The 13794-nt window shown below is 33.2% G+C and overlaps 1 protein-coding gene across 4 annotated transcripts in view; it reads right to left on the bottom strand.

Annotated features, from left to right (window-relative positions):
• CADM2 (cell adhesion molecule 2) overlaps positions 1–13794 on the bottom strand; it is a 1045662-nt gene that overhangs the window by 82424 nt on the left and 949444 nt on the right. For all 4 annotated transcript variants that reach the window (XM_076000911.1, XM_012740910.2, XM_076000907.1 and 1 more), the window contains one exon: positions 7653–7831. In XM_076000911.1, the coding sequence (XP_075857026.1) occupies positions 7653–7831 (179 nt within the window). The remainder of the gene's footprint in view (positions 1–7652; positions 7832–13794) is intronic.

Here is a 13794-nt window from a genome sequence, read left to right as displayed (position 1 = left end):
TTGTTATTATGTTTGTGAAAACTACATCGTAAGAGGCTACAAAGCAGATTTTATGTAAAATGTGTATCTCCTATGTAGTCATGCCACTGTTTCTGGAAACTAATGCCAAAATTTTCTCCCATGGGCCATTACATATTGCTTGAAATCTCTAACAAATGAGCCAATTAATGCACATATACTTGGGTAGAAGAGCTCTGTACATTTTTGTAAAGCTACAGCATAGCCTTATTTCCACATAAACAAATCTAGAAGGCTTGAATGTGACAGATTTTATGCTTCTGTTTACCTTATTATATACTGCAACTGAGAGAAAAGATTGTATATAAATAGTGCAAGAAAAGATTTTTTAAATGGTAAAAATCTTTAGTGATACACTGATTCACACTTTCAGGCAGGAATGAGAGTTTTTCCCGTGTACCTTTTAGTCAGTGGTGCATCTAGGCACATAGAAACATTTACTTAAGAAAGGTATTTCTCAACAGAATTTTTACTCTGAAAGCTGAAACCTTAATTTATCCACTTTATGCTCATCTTAAAACAAAGAAATATAATTAAGCTTTAACTCTGTGTTGAGTATGCCCGCCACACACACCTTTTTAAATGTTTTATAATGAAAACAGTGCTCCTGTCTCCTCTATTTTATGTCGTTCCATTTCTCTGCAGAGTTCAACAGTATATTCATCCAGTCAGAGGTACACCTTTCCTGCAGGCATCAGAGCTCTCCCTGCTTATTCATGTCCAGAATGATATGTTTTATCTCAGCGATTAAAGAAAGTACTGTTTTAAGAATCGTCCAACTAGTTACTGCCTGGAAACTCTCAACTAGAGATGAGAACAGCAACCATAGGGCTCTTCCATTAGCACACTGTTTGTTGCTCCATATGGATATCTTTTCTTCCTACACTGTATATTTTCCATCTATGCTTCTAAGAAAGCTGCTCCAAAGGAAAAATGCTCATTATGAGTACACAGAATTAATTTACCAACTGGTAGGTCTGTTTCCATGTGAGGGAACAGATTTTAGCTGAATTCCTTTTTAATGTTTGCTAGGCTGTACATCTGTCTATAATCCAAGCTTCCCTGTCTGACTCCTCACCCACTCACATCAGCTCAAAGATGCACTCTCTTAGTTGGTCCATCGTGACCAGCAAACATAACCTTGCCTAACAGTACGACTAAGCAAAAAAAATCATGTAGCCTCTCAATGCTTCTAAATGTTTTATTGCTGGATAATTTAAAAATAAATGCATGTTACAATAGGCTTCCAATCCTTTAGTCTAGCTACAGATTTACTATGAAGCACAGAAATACACTTTTCATTTTATTGTGATGGAAGTCCTCATTAGCTTTCAAATCATGACATAAACACATAAAAGAAATATCCCTTTAATGCCAGGGATATATGTATTATAATCATATTTGGTTAGTTCAACAGTAAGAAAAGTCTGAAAACAAATTTAGGGTATTATTTTATGATATTCCTAATCTATTTCATAATTATTTCTGCATTCACCCATATATATATATATATATATATGTGTGTGTGTGTGTGTGTGTGTGTGTGTGTGTGTATGTGTGTGATTTTGCCAGATTGAGGGTCAAATAGTAATAACCACAAAGCAACTCAATTTATATTTTGGGTATTTGTTAAATATTGGAAAGAGATGATGTATGGATTGGAAATATCTGTTAAAGTGAAAGACAAGATGCCCTCCATGACTCAATTTTCCTCTCTCCTGGTAAGCAAGTCACCTGAAATAGAGAATTAGCATCCAGGACGGAAAGTGAACCTGCATTTACCTAGAGTTTCTGAAAGACATATATGTCTAAATGAGTGACAAAGCTTAGAAGCTTGGATTGATGCAGCAATAATATCTGTGTATACAACTTTGTGTCTCTGAGTATTTTTGACATTTATTATTAACAATAAAAGCTGAGTGAAATGAAAATAGCAGTCTTATTGATTCTTAAAAGCTGGAAAGGCACATTTAATAGCTTAATACCTTTCACTAGACCAAAAACACATAGACATTTCAAACAGTAATATTCTCCTACTATTAAAATTTTTCCAAAATCCAAAACTCTTTTTATAATGAATCCTACCAACTAACAATAAAATGTGATGGATCCTATTCTATATATGTATTACTTCAGAAGTAACTTATCCTGGAAACAAACCAAAAAAAGCAATATCACATTTTTCATCAGTATTTATTTCAATAGATACATGAAAAAATAAGCAAACCAAATCATAATTTTCAAGAGATATTTTAGAGATGACCAACTCAGCAACTGTGATAAACTGATTGGCAGTATATAAGCGAATCTTGATTCTATTTTACTGTATACTATCATAATACTACTCATGGAGAATTTTACTTGTCTTTTATGGTTGTAGAGATAAAATTTGCTAGAAAAGCAAAATGTGTACACTTGAAGAAAAGTAAATATTTGGAAAGGTGCATAGTGGGCAATTTCATTTAAAATGAAAATAGCAAGTGCTAAAATGAAAAAGTGATAAATTATTATGAAAGCTTATTCATATAAGAAGAAAAATAATGAAGAAATGAAATATGTTAGAGCAGTGGTAAACTCACGAAAGGGTTTCTATGGCAATAGGAAGAGTAAATTTGAAGAGGGAGGAGGAATATTATAAAAACATTCTGGAATAGGATATCTTCACTATCTTATGACTATAGGACAACCTGGGCTCTCCACTGAAGCACTAATTTGACTCCCTGTGACCCTTGCGTGAAATCTGGATCTGTCATCAATAGTGCAGCTACTGGTAAGAGGAGAAATGAATTACTCATTTTTTCAACTTGTTTTGCTTTATTTCTTCCCAAATCCTATGGAGAGTTTTGAGGCTAGAGGTGATGCTAAAGAGTTCTAGAATATCTGTCCATTTTATTTTATATTTTGAGAAGTGGTTATTCATTTCTTTTACATGAATTTAAAGGAAGATAAAAAAACATTGGGAAAGTTGAGAAAGAAGTACTTTAAGATTTGGGAGGGATGTTGTGATTTGTCTTTTTCACTCTCCATAGATATTATTTCTCAAAATTTTCCAGGTCTTGTACATTTCTGAACACTTTCAAAAAAGCATACGTTTAATCAGTTGATTACAAATAAATGTAACAACTTAAATTGCTTACAACCACAAAATAAGGTTAACCTAAGGTCATTGGTAATTCCCTATAGCCATTCTTTACATGATAAATAGGTATCTACTGCGCTCTGCAGTGGATGGATGCAAATCTGAGTAGTTTTTGCTTGGGGAGAAGATTCCTTACCTAAATCCTCTGAACTTGATATTGCATTAGAAAAACAAGATTATAACTTTTGTTCTGTTCTATATTTTATTAACTTGCTATATTGTGGAATTTTTAAGATGTTTCTTATCTCTTAGCAGGAATTTAGCATATTCTTGTTCTTCATTAGAAATAAACCACTTTATGTTCTGAGTACATTAAGGGAACTTTATGTGCAATAAATTGCATACAATTCATGAGGAAGTTTCTTATCAGAGCATAGTAGTTGGACTGCCCTTGGCATAATATGGTTAATAATAATAGAATAATAATAATCTAATTTATTGTGCATCTATGTAACTTGTACCTTGCTACTTCCACCTAGGATGCATGTCATTTATTTATGAACACTCCAGGAGTGTTGTGTGACTATTTTTTAAAATTCCAGGCCAGGGATGGTGGCACACACCTATAATCCCAGCACTTTGGGAGGCTGAGGCTGGAAGATCACTTAAGGCCAGGTGTTCGAGACCAGCCTGAACAACATAGTAAGACCCCCATCTCTACAAAAGAATTAAAAAATTATTCAGTGTTCTGGTGGATGCCTGTAGTCCCAGATACCCTGGAGGCTAAAAAGGGAGGATAATTTGAGCCCAGGAGTTCAAGGTTATGATGAGTTATGATTAGGCCACTGTACTCCAGGACTCCAGGCTGAGCTAGAGCAAGAGAGTGAGACCCTGTTGACCCCCAACCCCAAAACAAAATCCAGACACTTGAACTACACCTTCACCAACTGTGAATATCTACATCATTGTATGACCATACAATGTGTCTATAGCTCTTCTATTTTCTTTTTTTTTTTTTTTTTTGAGACAGAGTCTCGCTTTGTTGTCCAGGCTAGAGTGAGTGCCGTGGCGTCAGCCTAGCTCACAGCAACCTCAATCTCCTGGGCTCGAGTGATCCTTCTGCCTCAGCCTCCTGAGTAGCTGGGACTACAGGCATGCGCCACCATGCCCGGCTAATTTTTTATATATATATATCAGTTGGCCAATTAATTTCTTTCTATTTATAGTAGAGACGGGGTCTCGCTCTTGCTCAGGCTGGTTTTGAACTCCTGACCTTGAGCAATCCGCCCGCCTCGGCCTCCCAAGAGCTAGGATTACAGGTATTTTCTATTATAGTTGTTTGCATGCTTAATTTATGTTCCATACTAAACTATGATCTTCGTGAATGCTATTCACCTTTGCTTCTACAGTACCTTTGCACTCAGTTGATAAATACTAAATATCTATTTGGTGAGTGAATAATTTTTTCTCTGGATCTGAGTTCTCCAAATGGTGAAAACAGCAATGGATCAAAACATTTCAAAGCTTTTATGCCTATGCATGTAATCGGCCATTCTAAAGAAATAAATAGCATGATAATGATAACAAGAGAGACATTTCAACATTTTTATAAAGAGGTAAAATGTAAGAAACTACTGTGCTGCTCACAGGAATTAATTAGTATAACTATGGATACTAATTTAACAGATTAATTTTTAACAGATTAATTTTTCCATTGCAGAGTTGTTAATGAAAAGTGCTTCTTTCTCTTCTAATAGAACCTCTAAATGCAAATGTTTCATAACTATAATATTTTATCCTGCAGGTATTTGTGTGCTGACTTTTATTAGGCCTTTCATTGAAAGTAAATTTTAGGCTGGCAGTTTAAAATTACCATCTGTAAGTCCTGATGCTAAAGTTTTTGAAGGTGTAATTAGGAAGAGGGGGACCACCAGTGTCCATAACACAAAATGCCAATGCTTTTAACAATTAAATGTGATAACATTTAAATAATGCACTTCCATTGACACCCAAACAATAAAATCTAACTATAAGGATGGCATCTAGATAGTAGATGATTTCACAGGAAAATGCTCCGACCTCCATCATGTTAAGAATCAATAGAATCCAGGTAACTGTGGTAGAGTCAAAGACACGGGTCTCAGCTCATGAGACACCCTTCTGTGCTGTAGCTATATTAAATTATCACAGCTAATGTAAAATCAACCTTGGTGTAAAAGATAAAAGGGTAAAGTTCTCACAAATGATCACTTATCACTCCATTCTGAAATGCATGCAGCATTCATTATAGATCGAAATGCCACTCAAATTTCATCATTTAGTGGAGTTTTGAAACAGCCAAACCATTAACAGAAGAGAGTAGCTTTTTATATTTATACAACCAGAGACTAATGAAACATTACACCCAGTGTGCAAAGGGGGAAAAAACTTTATTTTGTAATGAACCCAATTGGAGCCCTTTTAAAACACAGTGTAATATGGTTTCACTGTTTCATCGAGCCTCTCATTACTCGTGTCAATAATCCTAGGTAAACTACTGTTGAACTTCACAGCATTTATCGAGCAGCATGAATAACATTAATCTATGGGGTGCTTTTGATGAATTGGAGTTCAAAAAGCAAAACCAAAAATGACTTCCTACAAAGTGCTTCAAGAAGTATTTATTAGAAATATGTCAACTGCCAACTACCTAAAGGTAGCTTGGCTCTTTAGAAAATCATGCTGTTGGCTAGCATGTAAACACTGGGAAAACATATGAATTTTCCCTACTTGAATTACTTTAAAAAATGATATACTTTCATCTAACTATATTTTTCTTCTGTGACTTACCTTCTATTTCTCTATATTTTTTATGTCATATTGCTTTTGACACAATATTACACACTATACAACATGCCCCCAGGTTCTCAGAAACTGTTAGGTGAGAGAATTGAGAAAATTAAGAATAACTCAGATAGACTATACTTTGTTTACATGACTGTATGATCTAAGCATCCAGGCACATAAACTGAAATCTACTCTTAGAGCCTCTTTTAAGGATCTAACTTCTCTTCTTGACATACCCAGTGGTGTTACATTCCCTGTGGCAGTAAGGCTGGCAGGGTTTGTCTCCAGGGGTTGACCACATTTAATTCCAATTTGTCAGTCTAATTTGATCAGTTCAATCTTTCCCAAAGTTGAATTTTGCATAATCCATGAGGTGAGAAATTAAACTCTTAGCTCTACTATTTTCAAGATATTTTATATGGACAGTCTACACCAGGAGCCTTGATTTGCTTACCATAGCAAAGTGGTATTAAGAATTGAGAGATCTTATACACTGAAGCTATTTGAAAATAGGAAAACAGCATATTGATTTAATATATTACTTTTTGAATAATTCTGTCCTGCATAGTAACAAAATAAATACTTGGGAAAAATAACACTAATCATATTATGTTTGCTAAAATTAAATCTCTTTACAAAAAAGAGAGCTCAACCCCAACAATCTTTTTTGGAAAGGTATAGAACTAATCCATGCTTCTTATAGTATTCTATGATTGAATTCATGGGGAAAATATCAAATAAACATGCTCTCTCCATGCTTCCAAAGCTCCAATGGATTTATTAAATATAGCATTGTGTTTTCTACAATACTCATTTAGTATACTATAATATTATATAGAATACTAGTCTCAGAAAAGTTTTTCTTGGTGAAATAGATGAGGAAATTGTTACGTTCTCTATGGTTCTTACTCTTGGATATTCACAATGCACCCAGGCATATAAAATAAACTCTGAAAAGTACTACAGTAAAGAAATTTTTGATTTGTTGCAGAATACATAAATCTCATGAAAGATCATCGCCATTGGACAATATGTTAAAGCTACCTTATAAACAACCCATTGTGGCTTTTGGAGTTTAGGAAAAACAGAGATTCTATTCACCCTTAATTGCTGGTATTTCTTTCTGCCATTTTATTATATTTACTCAAATTGTAAGCTGAGTACAGTGCAAAAAAAAAGTCTGTAGAAATTTTAAATTGTAATTCACAAGAAATTAATGCAGTTATTATTAATACTGTCTACCTCTGTTAAATCTCAATGACAAACTATCATTCTTTCTGAGCTCAGTTATAGCAATTATAAAATATATTTTTATGATAATATAATCAAAATTAGCTTCAGAGAAATATAATTTTTATGATTCTATATTATAATTAAAGCATTTATTTGTAAAATTGAAAGATAATCATTAATATAATTTACTGGTCACTACTAAAATCTAATAAAATCATTTATAATAGAGAAAATATAAAATATTTTTCATGAAAATAATTTTTATTTTTAGTGCATGTTGTAATTTTATTTTATCAGTCTGACTGGCACATATTAATTTTAAATCTTGGAGATACTTATGAGAAGTCCTTCTGAAAGAAAAAGAAAACCTGTTTAATTTTGTTTATTGTCCTAAAGATTTTGATACATTTAAATAATTTTTCATCTTTTTACATATAATGTTATATAAACAGGCTGTTCATCCTTTTACATATAATGTTTTCAAAAAGGTACTTACCATGTACAATGAGAACATACTCTGCACTGCTTTGGCCAATGGTGTTTGTCGCTTCACATCGATATGTACCGTTATCCGTTTTGTTCAGGAAAAGAATGTTTAACTCCCTACCACTCACAACCATTCGGTCAGGATCTGGTAATTCTCCGCCATCCTTTGTCCACAAAACAGGTTCTGGCCTATTGGATTCAAGCATGCATATAAACAAGAAAACAACAAATGTTACATAGTTGAAAATTAAGTAAATCGAGCAACTTAAAATATTAATATTTAATACCTATTTTGTGCATAACCATAGGCTAACTTCTGTAAGATACCACAAGAACCATTATGCACTCACACAAAAGAGTTAGAGGTATGACAATATAATTTAATTTTATTTGACTTAATTAAGTAGATATGTATTAAGGAACTATTAATAATTTGTTGAGTCCTTGTAGCAGTCACTGCTGGTGCCCTAACCAGGTCCTGTGGCCCAAACCCTGCTACTAATGGCTCACACCTCATATTGTAGAACAATCCTTGGGATACTGGAGCAAGATTGTGCCAGAGATACCTGGAATTATGTCTTTGCACTTGGAGCCATCCTGTGGCACAGCTTTGCCTGAAACCACCTAAAGCTTCTCCCTTTTATCTCACCTGTTTCTCTCTAACCCTTAATGGGCTTTCTTTAGAGTGTTCCTTTAATAAAAGTCTTGAAAAGACATCTCCACCTCAAAATATGCTTTCAGGAAAGAAAAGATAAATGAAGCATAAGTTCTTCTCTTCAAAAATTTCAATCTTTGATAATTATTAATGATAGGAATGGTTGTTAATAACTATAAACACATTCTGATAATACTAGTTATCTTAGGTGCTTTACATATATTTTCTATAATCCTCAAAAGAACATTTTGATGAATATTATTTTTTAACACATTAACGGCCATGTGAGTTGCATTTAACTCATGCTAGTTTTGAGCTCAGGGCCTCATGAAGCAAGATGGGGGTGAAGTTGGTTCGCAAAAATCTTATTTGATATGATAACAATAAGGTTACAATTAGTATTGACAAACTAACTCTAAAGAGGTGGATTAAATCACTAGAAGTCAATAAATTTCATTTTTCATTAAAATTTTCATTAAATTAGAAAGGATTGTTTCAAACTTTTGATTCTATTTTAATAATAAAACACCATGGCCCCAAGATAAAAAAATTTTTTTTCTAACATGGCAGTCAATGTGTTAATTTACTATATATAAAAATATAGATCAGAAAAGACTAAAACCCTGGGCTGACTCCATAGTTGATGCTTTGTCCCTTACCTCCTGCTTTCTAACATGATGAATACTGTCTTAGACTTCTACATACAAATTTTCTAATTGAAGCATGATTTTATTACACAGAATTATTTTCTCAAAAGCTTTAATTATTTGTTCAATTTGATAGATATGCTGAATTTATGTTTTATTATTATGAATATAACTAAAACTTAGGTCTAGATAAGTAATGTCTATGGTTATGGCATCATTTTTAAGAGGAAGAACACATATTTTTCTCACAAAATTCTGTAAAAGACAAAAATTATGAAAAATTAATATATATTGGAAAGAATATCAAAAGAAGCATATTGGCACTGTGACGAAGGAATTTTTCATCAAGTGTTTAAGTATTAAAAACACTTGGAGAGTATGATATTGTGAAATATTAAGAGATATATCTTTTGTTTCTGCCTTCATTTCTTGACATAGAGCTCCTGATATCTTTATAGATAGAGGTGCTAGGAGAATTTTTTTGCTCTTATGTGGTCTTTGACCCTATTTTCTTACACAGAGCTCCTAGAACAATTATACAGTCACATGTTACTTAACTATAGGGATACATTCTGAGAAATGCATTGTTAGGTAATTATGTGTACATCACAAAGTGTACTTAGACAAATCTAGATGGCATAGCCTATTAAGCGCCTAGGCCATATGGTATAGCCTATGGAATAGCCTATCCTATATGTGGGCCATCATTGACCAAAATATTGTCATATGGTGCATGACTGTGATTTCCTGAGTGACAGGAATGTCTGACACAGAGGTTTTAAGTCCCTTGAAATTTCCTGAGTGACAGCAACATCTTCTGTTCTAATGAGATGCTCCAATGAGGTATTCTAATGAGAAGCTGTTGGTGAATAACTGGATGGAGGTACACCAGGAGAAGGTATGGCAGCTCTGCATCTCTTCCTATACATACGTTTTTCTATCCAACTCTTCATTGGCTCTTCATGAGTATCCTTTGTAATATCCTTTATAATAAATGTACAAACATAAATCAGTTTCCACGTGTTTTGTGAGACATCCCAGCAAATTAATCAAACCCAAGGAGGGAGTCACAGTCACTTCTGGTTTGTAGTCAGAATTATAGGTGACAACCTACAACTTGTGAGTGGCATCTGATGTGGGGGGGGTAGTCTTGTGGGACTGACCTCCTCTCAACCTGTGGGATCTGATACTATCTCCATAGTGTTAGCATTGAATTAAAGTGCGGGACATTCAGCTGGTGTCCCATGGAGAACTAATTGTTGGTGGGGAAAAAATCCCCACATACATTTATGTGATCAGAGATGACATATTGTAGTAAGTGTGTGAGTAGAGAGAAGTAAATTGTTTGGTTTTCCTTATGTCTTCAGAGAGAGAAATCAAATGGAGGGAAATGTCATCAGAACTGTACCTATAAAATTTCTGAAAGAGTGCTATATGATAACAAATTAAGAAACTAATTATACAAAATATATTGGTAAAATATAATAATTTATATCATTCAATCATATAGACAACTCTCTTAGTCTCTTTAATAAAAGCCAGACCATTAATACTTAACTCGCTGCATATATCCTATATTTACTAACCATTGTTTGAATTTATTAATTCTTATATTAAAACAGCCTGGATAATCTTGTACCATGTATATCCTTAGCATCCCTTCAAGAGGCAAAAAAAAAAAAAGAAAAGGTAAAATAAAACTATAGCTTGTAGCATAACTGAAATAGTAAAAGTTTTGTCCTTTTACAAAATCAAATAAGGCCAATATTAGCATAATATTTATATTAAAGTGAATTTGAATTTTAGAACATTCATCTTTATGCTACTACTCAAGGGAAATTTAGCATATTAAGAAACAATGTTTTCTTGGTGTATAATTGGGGATTTTTAAACATACAGATATAATTATATGCATGCACCTATACATTTCCATACACTCAAAATTATCCCCTCAAATCTAAACTGTCATGATTTTTCCCTACTTGTATTCATAAACTTTTAGTCACATCTTAAAGCATATGGCTCTGTGAATATGTAATTAAATTCAGATATGTATTTTAAATTGTTGATATAGAAATAAGAAGACTAGATAAATTATTCAAATTGCCAGTTTGTATTTAAAAACATTTTTTCAAAAAAAAAGAAAACTTCCCTGTAGAAAATAATGAAAAAAACACCTGCAAAATTGATTAACAGGAGGATGTAGTGTTATAAGTCTCTGCTGACACAGAACTGAATCCTTCTAGGATTCTTGTTCCTACTCTGTGTAGTAATTCTTCAAAGTAGCAAAAGAGTTAGTATCTAAGATGCAATTTTAATGAAACGGAGGTTAGAGTTTATGCATAGATTAAAAATAGCCTATACATATTCCCAATTAGTATTTAAAATGTTCAAGCTTCTTAATATCACCATAAAAATATTAAGTGGTTTAGCAAGTCTTGATACAATTTGTGTTTCATCTTAATAAAGAGGGCCCCTAGGCTTTCTCTAATTGGAACCCAGAAATTATCGAGTTTCTTGCTGCAAATGAATAACAATCTACCCTGCTGTTCAGACATCCAAAGATCATTTTAAAAGTGACTCCAGTCTACAGTTTCTATGTGATAGGATGAAAAAGAGTAAGATCTAGACTCCAGGAATAACAGGACAGTGAAAACAGTTTCAGAGGTGAGATGATAACATTGTGAAACCCTACAGTGAGAACATTAATGAGTCAATCCAGAAAATTCCCCATTTAATAGCACAAATAATTAGAAGTTGCAAATCTTTTGTATGAGATGAAATTTGATTTTGTTTCTGTATAACAAATCTATAGGACTATAAAGATGTTTATTTTCCTGTGCACCTAAAGACATGTTTGCAAAAGTCTCTTCCTAGAGCAATAGAAAACAAAAAGAAAATAAAAATAAAGAAAAACCAAATATGCTTATGCTTTTATTTTCATATAAGCTAAGGTATTGATGAAGTTGTTTTTAATCTTAACAGATTTTTTTTAAATGGTGGTTAACTCATTGTTTTATTTTGTATGTATCTAATGAGAGGTTCTCCAGTGTGTTTTTACAACTCCTTATTTATAAATTAATGTTGAAAGGAATTGCCACAACTCTCTAGGATCACCAGTTTATTTAATATCTTGACCCAGATACAAACTCAATTACTAATTTGTCACTGAAACACTTTAGTTTGTCTTTGGGGAATTTATTCTGTGAGGGTATGCCACAGCAACGGCCCCTCTAAACTTTTCAATGTTTATGGGATCATTCACTTTTCAATGTTTATGGGGTCCCTCTAAACTTTTCAATGTTTTATGGGATCATTCACTTAGGTATTGATGGAAAGAGAACCTTTCTTTGCCTTCTTAGCTCTCATAATCTCTTTCAAACTTATGCTGGAGAAGAATACAGAATAGGCAGTTCAGTTACGGAAAAGTGAGGTAGTTAATGTAGGTCTCTTAGGAAAAGAATTTTCCTGGTATTCTTGTAGAAGTAAACAGGAGTAAAACACTATACAGAATTTGAAACACTCTTCAGTGCCTCTCTTTTCTCAAATGATGATATCTCCTTTGGATCCTGTACTGTCTTTCCCTTCATAAGAACAGTATATGTTGGGCTCTAACACTAAAATTTACCTTATAAAAATTAATCTCATTTTCCTAGATGGAAGAAAAAAAAAGTCACTGTAATAGCATTCAAGTAAACATCCTGTTCTGGCTCAAAGAAAAAAAATGAAATTTAGAAATATTTGTATCTTATATTTCCTTTAATTTAAGACAAAGCAGGAATTTATAGTTAGTGACTATGTGCCTTAGGTACCATGTAACTATATGAAGATGCCTACTGGCTTTATTTTAGTTTAAAAATCCCACAGGTAGGTGGTAAATGTGATTGAAGTTTTAATACCAGGGAGATTTTAAAAAAAACCTAATCATTTTATTTCCTGTGATATTTTCACTGGAAAATTAAAGAAGGTGGTGTGAGTTACATAAACATCTTGATCTTTTTCTGCTTTAAGCAAAGACTTTTAAATCAACAAATTATACTGAAGAGTCTGTGCATAAAACTCTGAGTTCTTATGTTATATTATTAGAGAAATAGAGGGACAGAAATTAAATGTAAATTAATTGACAAATGGATTTTAAATTGGGGCTAAAGTAGAAAATTTTAAGTTTATTGAGTTCAGGGAAGAAGGATATGAGGGAACTCTAGCCTAGGCATTTCCTGCATTTTTAAACCAAAGCCCAAAACATGCTAAATAATCAAGGAAGAAGGTAAATAAAAGAGCAGAAGCGAAAGATTAGAAGCTGAGGTTGCTTGGTAGTTTTTAACATTTCAGGCTGTTGGAGTCCATGGCCTCAGGTGACTGATACAGGCCTGGTCAGATTCCATTCCAGGTATCAAAAAGCAAGAGTTATCAACTCACACTGGGAGCTTGGGGTCATTTCAACTTCAGATATTGTGTGATATGTAGTAGGATTTTAAGTGAACCATGCTTCGCTTGCATATTCCTGAACTTCCAGTGTACCCACTGCTTTTCTGATCAGCCAGCCCCAGTGGCTTTTGGTGGTTTGTCCTTAGGAGACCTTATGTAGTTGTTTGGTTATTTGTGGCAGCTTCTCAAGGAATAGGAGAGAATCCTGGAGTTTTTATTGTGGGTGATTGCTGTTGAGAACCAGAAAAACATAAAAAAATAAAATTTTGAAATATAAATACAAAGCAAACTCAAAGAATAGAGAGGTATTCTTAAAACTGTGAAACTGATTTGAAATAAAATTTTTAATGACTTGTTGGAAGCTAAGGATATAGTTGTTACGCAAGAAGAAAGACTATTTATTGCACTGATTAATTCAAATT

The sequence above is a fragment of the Microcebus murinus genome, chromosome 1 (genome assembly GCF_040939455.1).
Source record: "Microcebus murinus isolate Inina chromosome 1, M.murinus_Inina_mat1.0, whole genome shotgun sequence".
Lineage (NCBI taxonomy): Eukaryota > Metazoa > Chordata > Mammalia > Primates > Cheirogaleidae > Microcebus > Microcebus murinus.
The sequence above is the reverse complement of the archived record's forward strand: the minus strand, read 5'-3'. Positions and strand labels throughout refer to the sequence as shown.